The 15,033-nt window shown below is 44.0% G+C and overlaps 1 protein-coding gene across 6 annotated transcripts in view; it reads left to right on the plus strand.

Moving 5' to 3' along the window:
• Positions 1–8,536, plus strand: part of LOC134207660 (TATA-box-binding protein-like) — a 92,468-nt gene extending 83,932 nt beyond the window's left edge. For all 6 annotated transcript variants that reach the window (XM_062683431.1, XM_062683432.1, XM_062683433.1 and 3 more), the window contains one exon: positions 7,367–8,536. In XM_062683431.1, the coding sequence (XP_062539415.1) occupies positions 7,367–7,812 (446 nt within the window). In that variant the 3' untranslated portion in view covers positions 7,813–8,536. The remainder of the gene's footprint in view (positions 1–7,366) is intronic.
• Positions 8,537–15,033: the final 6,497 nt, after the last annotated feature.

A 15,033-nucleotide genomic window follows, 5' to 3' on the forward strand; every position in this document is an offset into this window, starting at 1 on the left:
CTGCTCCAGCTGTGCGTAGAACGCTTCTTTCTCGTCGTCGGGTCTCCCTTCGTGTGGGCAGTGCACGTTGATGATGCTATAGTTGAAGAAATGGCCTTTAATCCTCAGCTTGCACATCCTTGCGTTGATTGGCTGCCACTCAATCACGCGTTGGCGCACCTTACCCAGCACTATGAAGCCGGTTCCCAGCTCGTTGGTGGTGCCACAGCTTTGGTAGAAGGTAGCCGCTCGATGCCCCTCAGCTTGCACATCCTTGCGTTGATTGGCTGCCACTCAATCACGCGTTGGCGCATCTTACCCAGCACTATGAAGCCGGTTCCCAGCTCGTTGGTGGTGCCACAGCTTTGGTAGAAGGTAGCCGCTCGATGCCCGCTTTTCCACACTTTCTGTCCTGTCCAGCAAATCTCCTGCAGCGCCACGACGTCGAAGTTGCGGGGATGTAATTCATCGTAGATCATCCTGTCGCAACCTGCGAAACCTAGCGACTTGCAATTCCATGTTCCAAGCTTCCAATCATGATCCTGTATTCGTCGCCTAGGTCTTTGCCGATTATATCGAGTCGCATTATCTCTTATATTGTTCGTAATGATTGGTTTTCTAGGCGGCTTATTGGGCCTGCGCAAACCTCCTGTCTCGTCGGAGGGCCGTCGTGTCAGGGCTGTTTAGCGTCCCACCTAACACCAGGACTTGGGCTTGTGCGCTTTGAGCGGCACACGGTCGCTTTGGTGGGGCCTACTTGCGGATACATGCAGCTTTTTATAGAGGTTTAGCAGGGCCCACTGTCAAACCCCACCACATCCTGGGCAAGCCCCACAACTCGCAGATAGCCTGGGGAGGGATCGTCAAGCCCTTGGACAAAGTCCCTGCTGCCCCTGCCCCTGGTTACCTCCAAAACATTTTCCAAATCAACATCTTCCACATAACGTACATATTCACATATGAGTTTTCACAACATTGTAAATTTGCTTTGTTGCTAAAATGTCAGCTTCAAGGTGTAAATAATGTTTTTCCTAATCTTCCGGTGTGGTGGCTCATCGTGCAATGTTTTTAAATCAGGATTTTGCCTTTCTTATACTAACAGTAAGTGTACATTAAGGTCACTCCTGACGGAATCCAATTTTCAAAGTACTCGCGTTTTCAAGGGCACACCATTCGATACTGAAGCAACGCACAACTGTAATTTTTATTTTTTCAGCTTTGCTGCGTCGCGTCTTTGCTGCGTGAAAAAATAAAAATGACAGTTCTGCGTTGCTTCCGAATCGAATAGTGTGCCCTTGAAAACGCGAGTACTTTGAAAATTGGATTCCGTCAGGAGTGACCTTAAGCCTATAGCCCCAAAAGTATAGGGTCACTCACAAAACGACACAGCTCAACGAACTGTAACGTCTGTTCGTGTGTGTATGTATGCAGCCGTTGTTTGCTATTAAAAAATGACCAAATCGGATTATCTGGATCAGAAATTATGGCCAAAATACTATTTTATACATAAAACACGCTACAAAATTTTACTCATTTTTTTTGGTAATCTAATGAACGAGTAAGGCATCAACACCGCTAGGTGGATTAATCAGGGTTTTCTTAACCATGAATGCACCTAACCAAGCATTGCTATACTGCCGCTAACCGCAAGTCCAGTACATCTGTATATTCAAAAATGTATCTTCAAACCGAACAAAAAATCACCTCGGCTCAAGAACTTCTAGCCGCAACGTGCTGCCAAAAGACCAGAAGCCTTTTTTAGTATGAAAATAATCCTTCATCGTTAATAGGAAAACTGTCTAATACGTTGACGCTATTGCGCATAAGCCCCAAAATTTTATTCCCACCTTTGGGTTTCCGCGCCGAGCACTCAGCGCCAGACTCGGCGACAAGGAGATGGTGGTCAAGTTGGTACTCCTGATTTTCTGACAACTGATGTCGATTGGTTGTGTGAGTGCACCGGTGTCAAAAAATAGAGCTTTTAGCTGAAAATTTAATTGTCAAATGTACATTTTGACAGCAATATAGATGTATGAGTGAATGAAATGTGCAAATGCTCTATCGCGGAAGCAGTCGCTGAAGACAAGTGTCAATGCTTTCAGTGACGAAACGAAAAGTTTCAATGCAAAAAGCAATATTTTAGTTACCAGATAAAGATTGTCGCTGTCCGGAACATCTTTTGCTGACGAGGGGATCTAAATGTCAATGAAGGAAAAATACATACGATTTGACCACACATGTTTCGGACAACAGAACAAAGGGAACCGAAGCGACAATCTTTATCTGGTAACTAAAATATCTTTTGTTGACACTATCATGTTATTTATAATTCTCTCCATTTCAAATAGAGAAAAAAAAATGTTTTTAAGTTTTTGGAAGGAATTTGGATGAGTGAAAATATCTTCTCAACCATATAAAAGTTATTATGAATAATACCATCTGGCATCACGTTGTCGTGGAACGCGCATATTTTTATTCACGTCGCATTTTCTACCGTCTCGAGAGAGAATGAGAGATTTAGATGTGGAGAGATTGAGTGAAAATCGCATATGCCGGGAATTGAATTGAAGTATGCCGGAAAAGCAAGCGCTGTGACTAAAATACGTGCTACACCTCGTTAATTTAAATCAAATAAAAGCTTTTTCAAACGTAGCAACTTACTTACGGATCCTGTACACCTCCGGTGGTGCAAAGGGCCGACTTGAAAGATCTCCATCCTGAGCGTTGCCCGGCTATCGCTTTAACCTGTTGCCAGGTTAGATTTCGGTCGACTTCTTTTATTTCTTTATTGAGGCTTCGCCGCCATGAGCCTCTGGGTCTGCCTCTGCTGCGATGTCCCGCTGGGTTCCAGTCTAATGCTTGTTTACAGATTTCGTTTCCGCCCCTACGTAGAGTGTGGCCGACCCAGCCCCACTTCCGATCCCGAATTTCTGTTGCTATCGGCCTCTGGTGACAACGACGATGGAGCTCGTTGTTTGAGATCCAGTTGTGAGGCCACCAGGCCCGAATTATATACCGCAGGCATCTGTTAATGAACACCTGCAGCCGTTGAGTGTTCTCCACTGATACACACCATGTTTCGCTAGCGTATAAAAGCACAGATTTCACGTTAGAGTTGAAAATTCGTATTTTGGTGCGTTCACTTATCTGCCTGTTTTTCCAGATATTTCTTAAACTCACAAAGGCAGCCCTTGCTTTCTTGATCCGTGCGCCTATGTCGATCTTGGTACCGCCGTCCGACGCCATTTGGCTACCAAGATATTGGAAGCTTTCAACATTCTCCACTGGTTGCCCGGCTACTGTGAAACTGGAAGGAATCGCCGTGTTTACATCCAACGATTTGGTTTTGTTGACGTTGATGACTAAACCTGCCGAAGAGGAGCGCTCGGCAAGGTCGTTGAGCTTACTCTGCATATCAGAGCGCCGTTGCGCGAGGAGTGCAACGTCATCAGCCAATTCGAAGTCGTTTAGATGCTCCATGGTTATAGGCTGCCATAACAGCCCGCGGTTTGGTTCACGGTCAATCGCACCTACCAGAATCTCATCGATTACGATGAGGAACAGTAACGGTGATAGGATACATCCTTGCCTCACACCAGCTACGACCCGGATAGGGTCGAACAGGACCCCATTGTGCAGCACTCTACACGAAAAGGCCTCGTACTGTGCTTCGATGAGGCCGATGATTTTCTCAGGAACTCCCTTGCGTCTCAGGGCGCCCCACATATTCTCGTGATTGAGACGGTCGAAAGCTTTTTCGTAGTCAAGTAAAGGGACTCTTGGAATTCGTTGACCTGCTCCAGAATGATGCGGAGCGTGACAATATGGTCCACACAGGATCTTCCGGCACGGAATCCGGCTTGCTGCCGCCGGAGAGTCGCATCGATCTTCTCCTGAATCCGGGCTAGGATAATTTTGCACAGAACTTTGAGAACGGTACACAGCAACATAATGCCTCGCCAGTTATCGCATACAGTCAGGTCACCCTTTTTGGGCACCTTTACTAAGATACCTTACATCCAGTCGACCAGGAAAGTTGCGGTGTCCCAGATATTATGAAATAAACGATGCAGTAGTTGAGCGGATGTCATGGGGTCAGCTTTGAGCATCTCGGCTGATATGCGGTCGACCCCTGGGGCTTTATTCGATTTCATGCTTTGGATGGCTGTTTGAATCTCTAGCAGTGATGGAGCTTCGGTATTGACGCGTGTTATACGTCGGATCCTAGGCAGATCATGCCGAGGTGGTGATGGCCTGGCTGGCAAAAGTTGTTCGAAGTGCTCAAACCAGCGTTTCAGTGGATCGGTCAATAACTGATCATTCGCGTCTTTCACAGGCATCGTTGCATTCATCTTCGCCCCGCTTAAGCGTCGTGAGATATCGTAGAGGAGGCGAATGTCCCCGGTTGCGGCGGCTCTCTCTCCTTCGTCGGCCAGAGAGTCTGCCCACGCTCGCTTGTCCCGTCGACATGAGCGTTTTACTTCCTTCTCAAGAGCCGCGTATCGTTGGCGGGCTAGAACTTTGGCTCCTCTGGTTTTTGATCGCTCTATCGCGGCTTTGGCTTCTTTTCGCTCCTCTATCTTCCTCCAGGTCTCCTCGGTGCTCCATTGTTTTCTCTGGGTGCGTAGTTCGCCCAGATTGTTCTCGCTGGTAGCGATGAAGGCATTCTTGATGGCGGTCCATTGGTCTTCCACGCTGCCACCTTCCGGAATATCTGCAGCACGCGTCTCCAGTTCTTCAACGAAGGACCGTTTCACCGTGGCATCTTCCAGTCGGCGTGTGTTGAATCGTCGTCCAACTCTTTCCTCCTGCCGACGAATCCGCGCAATGCGCAGGCGTATTTCGCCGATGAGGAGGTGATGATCAGACGCGATATCGGCACTACGTTTATTCCGTACATCAAGAAGGCTCCGTTTCCATTTTCGGCTGATGCAGATGTGGTCGATTTGATTTTCTGTAAAGCCGTCACGGGAGACCCACGTGACCTTGTGAACCGGTCGATGAGGGAAGAGCGATCCCCCGATCACCATGTCATTATTACCACAAAATTCTGCGAACAGCTCTCCGTTTTCGCTCATTTCTCCGAGACCATGGCGTCCCATAATGCGCTCATGGTTCGAGTTGTCGGATCCGATCTTCGCATTGAAGTCGCCCAAACAGATCTTGATATCACTCTTTGGAATTCTATCTACGACGGCATTGAGTTGACTGTAAAAGTTCTCTTTGTCTTGCAGATCGGCAGCATCGGTTGGCGCATAACATTGGATTATAGTAAGGTTTCGGACCCGTGTTCTAAATCTGGCAACGATTATCCTTTCACTTATAGGTTCCCACTTCATAAGCGCAGGGTGTGCCTGAGCGCTTAGTAGGAAGCCAACTCCGCGTTGCCGGGGAGCGTGTTCACCTCGTAAACCAGAGTATAGCAGAACTTGTCCCGACGGCGTTATGTGTTCTCCAAAGTTTGGCCAACGGACTTCACTCAGTCCCAGGATCTCAAGCTTCATGCGGCGTGCCTCATTGGCAAGTTGTGCCAATTTACCCTGCTGGGCTAGGGTTAAAACGTTCCATGTTCCTATTCGTGTCCGTTGTTTCGCGCTAAGAGTCGTCGCCGTAAAATCAGTCCGTATTCTTTCATTATCGGATTCTCGAACAAATTGATGTTTCGGGAACAGTAGGTTGTTGGCCCAAGGTTCCCTATCCACCGGGATGGGGCTGCCATCTTAGGTATAGCTTCCGGGGAATAGCATTTCATACTCAGCCGCTGGATGCCAGAACAGACGCTGTTGGAGCCGCACCTCCTTGGTGGACAGACGCTCGATCAGTCGGGTCAAATTTGTTTAAAGTCCTACCCAACACCAGGACTAGGCTAGTGCGCTTTGAGCGGCACACGGTCGCTTTGATAGGGCCTGCTTGGGGACACATGCAGCTTTTTATAGAAGTTCAACAGAGCCCACTGTCGAACCCCACCACATCCTAGGCAGACCCCAAACGTAGCAAGAATAGCTATTTTTAAGCAGAAGTGAATCCCATTGCAGTATTACAATTCTCTTCGTTGACTTCCTTTGTTTTGAATAAAAGTGACCAACTGAGGATTTCTTTGCATTTTATCATCTCAGAATGCAAGTTTGCATTGTTTTCTTTCGTTCTGGGGTGATAAACCAAACAGAAATCTGCTGCTTGTCACTTTTATTTAAAAGAGGGGAAGTCGACGAAGAGAATAGATATTTCCGGCATATGCTCAAAAGTCAAAATAACAGTAATATTTTTCGAAAACTTCATCGTAGCCCGTTGGGCTCACTCAAGAATTTACGCTGCTGCTTGTTGAAATAGAATATAACGAGTTTACCGTAGGTATCATAGCAAATTTCTTATTTGATAGTGTTGATCAAACATGTAAAACCTAGTGTTAGAAATGAATGTAGGTATGTATTAAATAATTTGCAAAAAACAGACAAGCCAGCCTTCTTCTTCTTATTGGCATTACATCCCCACACTGGGACAGAGCCGCCTCGCAGCTTAGTGTTCATTAAGCACTTCCACAGTTATTAACTGCGAGGTTTCAAAGCCAAGTTACCATTTTTGCATTCGTATATCATGAGGCTAACACGATGATACTTTTATGCCCAAGGAAGTCGAGACAATTTCCAATCCGAAAATTGCCTAGACCAGCACCGGGAATCGAACCCAGCCACCCTCAGCATGGTCTTGCTTTGTAGCCGCGCGTCTTACCGCACGGCTAAGAAGGCCCCCTTGCCAGCCTTAGGCTGAGTTAATAAAGATATAAAAAAATTGGCAAAAAAATAAGTAGAAAAACTGGTTCAAAATCAAGCGCTGGTGCACCCCTTTTCGTTCATCAGAGATACCAAAAAATAAAAGTGAGATGTTTTCAGAATGTTTTGCGTATAAATAATAGCATTTTGATCATATCTTCTAAACCCATAGTCTGAACTGGTCAATTTTAATAGCAGGAACAGGATTGCCCGTCTAATGGAACCTGTTGTGAATAAATGGGTCAATGGTAAGCTACAAAAAATGTGCTTACAAAATGTTTACACATACACACATACAGACATTACTACGGTTTGTCTAACGTAGTAGTTGGGTATATGATATATGATGGATCCCAGTGCATCCTGTAAAAAGTTCGTTTTTGGTTTGCAGGACAATGCAAAGTTCAGAAAAATGTGAAATAGTATAAAATACATTTAAGCCTATTAGGGTAATTCGTCAAATGTTGAACGGCAAATTTCTTCGCCTATTGTTGAACGCATGTGCATTTCTTATGGGAGTTCAACAATAGGCGACAAAATTAGCCGTTCAACATTTGGCGGTTTCCCCTACTACATGTGTTTGATTAGTAATCGACTTTTCTTCATCCAATCCACAGCCGCCAGCGTTGCGTACGTACAAGCCGCCATCGAGCACATATTCCCGCTGGTCTACGAATTTCGTAAGAAACGAACCCCGGCGGAAAAGATGGAAATGATGAAGCTGCCTGTATTCGATCCGGAGTCGCTGATTGAGGAAGAATGTGATATCGAGTCGGCCACCACGTTCCCCCAAGGGGAGAATAACAAAGATGGCGACGATGACGATGCAGACGCATTCGACGACGACGAAGATGTTTGCATCATCAGCAACGACACCAAAGCAATAAACCACCTGCGGAGGAATCGCAGCCGATTTTGCAAGTCTCGCTATAGCAGTTCGAGGAATGGGGGTCGGCGGCGTCCTGCCGGCAAGGCGGATAATGATCCCAACGAGGACGCGATGTTCGTGTCGGATGACGACGCAGACGTCATCGAGGAGGTGATCGAAAGTGACGATGAGTAGACCGATAATTATTCAATCGTAGTTTCCTAATTTCCTCTCGCTTTACTCATCTTGTGCACAATCGTGTCCAAGGTACATCCCGGCCCGAGTGGACTATCATAAATATATACGCTTGTTCAACAACGTTATCTTTAGTATGTTTCACCCGTCTGTTTTCTATTGTTTTCTAATAGAAAAAAGTGTGGTTTCATGTGAGGAACACTGGTCATAGACAAAGGCACACACAACGTTGAGCAATTGAACAAGCCTCTCCTTGATACACATTTACCTATAAACTACAACAAATCCTGTGAATAATTACGATTATGTATAAAAAATAATCAGCATGGAATCGAAATTGTTCAGTTTCGTGAATGTTTTGAGCCAAAATAGAGTAGCCTTATTTTATAGTGAAGTTTCGCTTGCGTAACTTCAAGGTGTGCAACAGCAATCCTATTATACTCTCATTCGACACCGTTAGTTGAAGACACGATTTAGGATGTTAACTGTTAATCTACTGGCAAGTTTGCACCAGAATCAGATAGTAAAGAAAACGATCCTCGTTCGCCAAAGCGTTGAGATATTTACGGTTTTTTGTTGCTTATACACCGAAAGCTGTGTATCGACTTTGTTTTATTATCTGAGACCACATCGTTTAGTTAACCTCTCAAGAAATGAATCGTATGAAATAAAGGGTTCCTGCAAATTAATGTCAGGCGATACAGGCCATGCCACGTCAGTAGAACTGCGTTCCTAAAACAAACTGCAACATCAAACATAGAAACAATCATCGATTGAACAACGTGGAATAAGCACGGGCATTAATCACATCAAATACTAACAACTATTTCCCGCTGTCGTATTGTATTCCAAGACAGCGGGGTACCGTTTTGGACGGGTGGTGGTCTCTATATCATGTTTCCCGAAGCCGACCATAAGCCACAAACGATTGATATTTCCATCGCGTTGGTTGTTTATCATCCAAATAAATTCTTGTAGATATTGTATTTATTTTAGATCAAGTGACAAAGCAAACGTCGAGCGCTCATGCGCCACTCTACTGAAATATTGCTTTCTGATTTATTATTATTTTCCGTCAATACTTTGATTCGATTTTAGTTTCCCGTTTTGTTATTCTATCTGTTTTCTATTGGTCTTTAATTTTTTTTTTTTGTTATGAAGCATATGCCAATTCCATAGGGGAAGTAGTAAATGAATATTATGTTGCAGTCGTGATGAAAACCACGGCAGAAGAACAACCTTTACAACAAGCGTGTATATCGTTTTGCGTCTCAGTTCAGTAGTATGTGAAAGAATGTGCAGTTGAGAAATGTTAAAATTCATAACTTTGTTTCGTTTCAATATCTTTCCAGTGGTACACTTTGTTATACAGTAGTGAGTACCTTATTTTTGTTTTTTATATCTACATTTATTAGTACTATTTGGTTAGCAAAAACAACTGAATCAATCGAATTATATCATGTAATTATAATTATCAAAGGTGACAGTTGAAAGCGGAGTGGAATGTGTGTGTCACACCTTTTAATGCGCGGAAGTAAATCAATTTGTAAGTATAGATTACGTCATTTTTCAGGACCTTGTTTGTGCTTACCTTCAACTCACATTAACTCAATAAGTAGTTATGCCTGTGGTAAATCGCTAATCAGAACAGATTTATCATAAATTGGTAATACACGCTTAACTTTTCAAAATGACATAAATAACACCATGAACTAATTTGAGTACTGCAATCAAAAACTTTCATATTTGTCTGTTGATTGCAATACTCAAATAAATTCATGAAAAAAACGTTACTTAGCTCTTTTTTAAAGGTTAAGCGAGTCTGTCTTAATTTTCAATTATGCATTCTCGCCAATTATCTTTCGAGTACAGTACAGTAACCAGCACTCCAATGTAAGGCAAAAACATGATAACTATTTCTCTCGGGGACGTTCATGGTTCTGGTGACTAGTACCTTATATGGGTAGGAAGCTTTGATGTAAGGCTTAACGAGAGGCTGCTTCATAAGTAAAATCCTCAAAAGCCTTCAGAGCCTCTTGGAAGGAGGCTTCCGAGCCTCTTGAAAGGAGGCTTCCGAGCCTCTTGAAAGGAGGCTTCCGAGCCTCTTGAAAGCAGGCTTCCGAGCCTCTTGAAAGCAGGCTTCGGAGCTTCTTGAAAGGAGGCTTCCAAGCCTCTTGAAAGGAGGCTTCCGAGCCTCTTGAAAGGAGGCTTCCGAGCCTCTAGAAAGGAGGCTTCCGAGCCTCTTGAGGGGAGGCTTCCGAGCCTCTTGAAAGGAGGCTTCCGAGCCTCTCGAAAGGAGGCTTCCGAGCCTTTTGAAAGGAGGCATCCGAGCCTCTTGAAAGAAGGTTTCCGAGCCTCTTGAATGGAGGTTTTCGAACCTCTAGAAAGGAGGCTTCCGAGCCTTTGGAAAGGAGGCTTCCGAACTTTTTGAAAGGAAGCTTCCGAGCTTCTTGAAAAAAGGAGTTCAAACCTCTTGAAAAGAGGCTTCCGAGCCTCTGGACAGGAGTCTTCTGAGCTTCTTGAAAGGAGGCTTCTGAGCCTCTTGAAAGGAGGCTTCTGAGCCTCTTGAAAGGAGGCTTCTGAGCCTCTTGAAAGGAGGCTCTGAGCCTCTTGAAAGGAGGCTTCTGAGCCTCTTGAAAGGAGGCTTCTGAGCCTCTTGAAAGGAGGCTTCTGAGCCTCTTGAAAGGAGGCTTCTGAGCCTCTTGAAAGGAGGCTTGAGCCTCTTGAAAGGAGGCTTCCTGAGCCTCTTGAAAGGAGGCTTCCTGAGCCTCTTGAAAGGAGGCTTCTGAGCCTCTTGAAAGGAGGCTTCTTAGCCTCTTGAAAGGAGGCTTCTTAGCCTCTTGAAAGGAGGCCTGAGCCTCTTGAAAGGAGGCTTCTGAGCCTCTTGAAAGGAGGCTTCCTGAGCCTCTTGAAAGGAGGCTCTGAGCCTCTTGAAAGGAGGCCTGAGCCTCTTGAAAGGAGGCTTCTGAGCCTTTGAAAGGAGGCTTCCGAGCCTCTTGCAAGGAGGCTTCCGAGCCTTTTGCAAGGAGGCTTCCGAGCCTGTTGAAAGGAGGCTTCCGAGCCTCTTGCAAGTAGGTTTCTGAGCCTCTTGCAAGGAGGCTTCTGAGCCTCTTGCAAGGAGGCTTCCGAGCCTCTTGCAAGGAGGCCTGAGCCTCTTGCAAGGAGGCTTCTGAGCCTCTTGAAAGGAGGCCTGAGACTCTTGCAAGGAGGCTTCCGAACCTTTTGCAAGGAGGCTTCCGAGCCTCTTGCAAGGAGGCTTCCGAGCCTCTTGCAAGGAGGCTTCCGAGCCTCTTGCAAGGAGGCTTCCGAGCCTCTTGCAAGGAGGCTTCCGAGCCTCTTGCAAGGAGGCTTTCGAGCCTCTAGCAAGGAGGCTTTCGAGCCTCTTGAAAGGAAGCTACCGAGATTCATGAAAGGAAGTACCCGAGATTCATGAAAGGAGGCTTCCGAGCCTCTTGCAAGGAGGCTTCCGAGCCTCTTGCAAGGAGGCTTCCGAGCCTCTTGCAAGGAGGCTTCCGAGCCTCTTGAAAGGAGGCTTCCGAGCCTCTTGCAAGGAGGCTTCCGAGCCTCTTGCAAGGAGGCTTTCGAGCCTCTTGCAAAGAGGCTTCCGAGACTCTTGCAAGGAGGCTTCCAAGCCTCTTGAAAGGAAGCTACCGAGATTCATGAAAGGAGGCTTTCGAGTCTCTCGAAAGGAGGGTTTCCGAGCTTATTTTAAACTAGCCTTCTGAGCCTCTTAAAAAAGAGGATTCCAAGCCCCTGGAAAGATGTATTCCGAAGTATTATTGAAATGAGGCTTCCGAGCAGCTTATTGGCAGTAGCCTTCTGAGCTTATTGGCAGTAGCCTTAGGAGCTTCTTGAAAGGAGGCTTACGAGTTGCTTCGGAAGAAGCCTTTTGAAAGGAGGCTTCCAAGCTTTTTGCAACGAAGCTACTGATCTTTTCGGAAAAAAAAGGCTTCATGTCTCTCAACTGGATGCCTTAGAACCTTTAAATTTTTGATTTTAGTTTGGAAGCATATTATTCAATATTTTGTCTCGATCAGGTAGATTATATTGAAGATTTTTAAAATTTGTTCATTTGACGTTTTGTCCTTACGATCTTTTGTCCCACACAGCCCTTCATACACTGCTCTGCTTGGGGTAGACAGGATTCAAAAGTCTTTGAACTACTGACCGCCATGCATATTATGTATAATACAAAGTTTTGGAATAAGATTTTTTTAAATAAGTTTTCAGTGGAATTGTAATACATCCGCCATTACGCATTTTTGTTCGAGGTACCCCATGGAGGCCAGCGAAGGGGTACATGTACGCCAGGTTGAGAACCGCTGACATAGGTCATAATCATCTCAGGTCGCGATCTCATGCTCATTGATTTTCCTGTCGACGTCAATACACAATGCCATCCATTCCTGGAGTGTGTCTGGTGGGTCGTTAACTCCGAGATCCGACAAGTAGTCTTCAAGGGTCTCTGGCTTCTTGGGTTTGGCTGGGTCCGTCCAGACCAAAAGAGGCCCTCCTTAGCCGTGCGGTAAGACGTGCGGCTACAAAGCAAGACCATGCTGAGGGTGACTGGGTTCGATTCCCGGTGCCGGTCTAGGCAATTTTCGGATTGGAAATTGTCTCGACTTCCCTGGGCATAAAAGTATCATCGTGTTAGCCTCATGATATACGAATGCAAAAATGGTAACCTGGCTTAGAAACCTCGCAGTTAATAACTGTGGAAGTGCCTCATGAACACTGTCCCAGTGTGGGGATGTAATGCCAATAAGAAGAAGAAGAAGAAGTCCAGACCAAAAAACCGACGAATCTGCTTGTGGATAACACTGACAATTGTATTTCGATGGCTGACTGTTTTACGTGATAGAGAAGCCCTTGCACATAATTGACATGCAGCAAAACAATCTGTCATTGAAATCGTGACGACTGGTTTATCTGTGTTACGGCCCAACATCTTGTGTGCCAACTTGCTGAAATCAATGTTTCCCGAGTATGTCGCCTTGTACGAGTTTCCGATGTAGTACTGTAGAACTCTCCACAACGTCGACAATGACGAGGCAAATGTATTTGAAAGACCCAGGGATGTACACAGTTGCGGCCTTGTCGAGGTCTTAAGGTCGTGTGCGATGATGGGGAGGTTAACAACAACAGAAGGAATCATACGCTTCTCCTTATTCCAGAAAAATATTTTTATAGAAGGGGTCATCTATTATTTTGCCTTATTCCGGAAAAATGCGTTCTCTTGAAGATGGGGTCATCTGCTCTTTTGACTTCTTCCAGGTAAATACATACTTTTAAAGAAGGGGTCCTATACTCTTTTGCCTTATTTCGAACAAATGCGTACTTTTAAAGAAGCGGTCATCTACTCTTTTGCCTTATTCCGTGTAAATGTGTACTGTTGATGAAAGAATCATACACTCTTCGGCTGTTTGCGGATGATGTTCATGTTTTCGGATGGCAAACATTCTCGGTCTTTCTTTGATGCATGGCTACCAAGCAAGACCATGCTGAAGGTGGCTGGGTGGCGATTACCGATTCGTTCTAGGAAATTTTCGGATCGTTTTAGCCTCATGATATGCAAATGCAAAAATGGAAACTTGGCTTAGAAACCTCGCACTTAATAAATGTGGAAATGCTTAATGAACACTAAGCTGCGAGGCGACAATACCCCAATGGGTTATGTAATGCTAATAAGAAGAAGGAGTAACATTCACGGCTTCCTGAGCACAGTGTACTCATGCAATTGGCGGGTTTAGACAAGTTTTAAATTAATAACTGAAAATGCTAATAGAAGACTAAGTTCAGAAGCAAGCCAAGTTCCAATTGGAATGTAAAGCCATTGAAGAAGAAGATGCAGTCAGCCTAAGCTAAGCTGGGCAATAGAATCGGGAGTTTAAGGTGAGTATTATTGTTGTAAATTGAGTTGTATAAACTTTTTTAACAGAACCAATACATATATGTATTTATTTCACTGTATTGGTATAGACAAATTCCTGAAATTTGACAATTTAATTCGAAATGTGTTCATATCTGTTCCTACACTATAATTTATATAATCGGAAACCAAAGCTTCAATTCATTATCGTACTGATTCAAGCCGAGTCCCTGTTACCGCATTTCACTCCAACAACCATATCGAAAAGATCGTTATCAATTATCATCTCAATCCCCTTCGTCTCCTAGTGGAATCGAATTCGAGAGATTATCATTCAAGTGTAGTAACAGTTAACGATTATATATCGGACAAGTGAACCAAGTCAATATCAAAAAGAAAACGAAACATTTTCGTAAAAACTAATACCACCTTTTCAAGAAGGAAATGTGCGATTATTCCCTATTAAATAGAGCGGCAGATCGTCAATTTCTTATACTAGTTTTCTATCGTTTATTGCAAAAGCAATTATAGCTAGTTTTTTTCTACTTTTCTCTGCTTTGTTCCACATACGCGTGTGCATTAAAAAGGCGTCCTTAGACTCACAATTGTCACACAATTAAGCTGTACTAAATAGGAGACACAATCAAAAGATTGGAACAATTCTGCCATTAACATTTGGATGAAAAGGTAAATACATATAATAAAGCAAAGGAATTTGAAACGGATAAAACAAAAGTGCTTTTTTGTAAATTATTCAATACACACATAGATTTACTCGTAATAAAGATGAAATCTGTAAGATGTGTTTATAAATAACTGCTCCATGATTGGTGCAGAATAACATATAAGAACGATAAGCAACATAATAACACGCCTTCTTCCCTATCACACGGACACTCATTCAATTGTGTTAACAAATGCACTACAAACTTGAATGTCCAATTTGCGCGACGAACGAACCAAAAAATCCTACTTTCCCTACTTTCCTTTCCCGTCCAAAGGCAAAACATTCTCGTTGTGCCCAGCAGTGCTGAATACAATAAATCCCAGATAATGGAAAAAAAACACATGATGTTAAGCAACAACAACAACACGTAAACATGCAACAAGAGGTAATGTTTAAAAAATAATAATTGTTCAGAAATAAAGTAAATCTTTAATGAAAACAAATAAAACTACGTGAGAAAAATGAAAATCATAAGAGTGTAAGTGACAAACCAAAGACTTATAAGTAATTTATAGTAAAACAAAAAAGCCAAGAAAACAAAACAAAAAACATTGTGAAAAAATGCAAACAAACCTATTAGCGACAGAGGATCAAATACACAACACTATGAAATAATAATCAATTA

Source organism: Armigeres subalbatus, chromosome 1 (genome assembly GCF_024139115.2).
Source record: "Armigeres subalbatus isolate Guangzhou_Male chromosome 1, GZ_Asu_2, whole genome shotgun sequence".
Lineage (NCBI taxonomy): Eukaryota > Metazoa > Arthropoda > Insecta > Diptera > Culicidae > Armigeres > Armigeres subalbatus.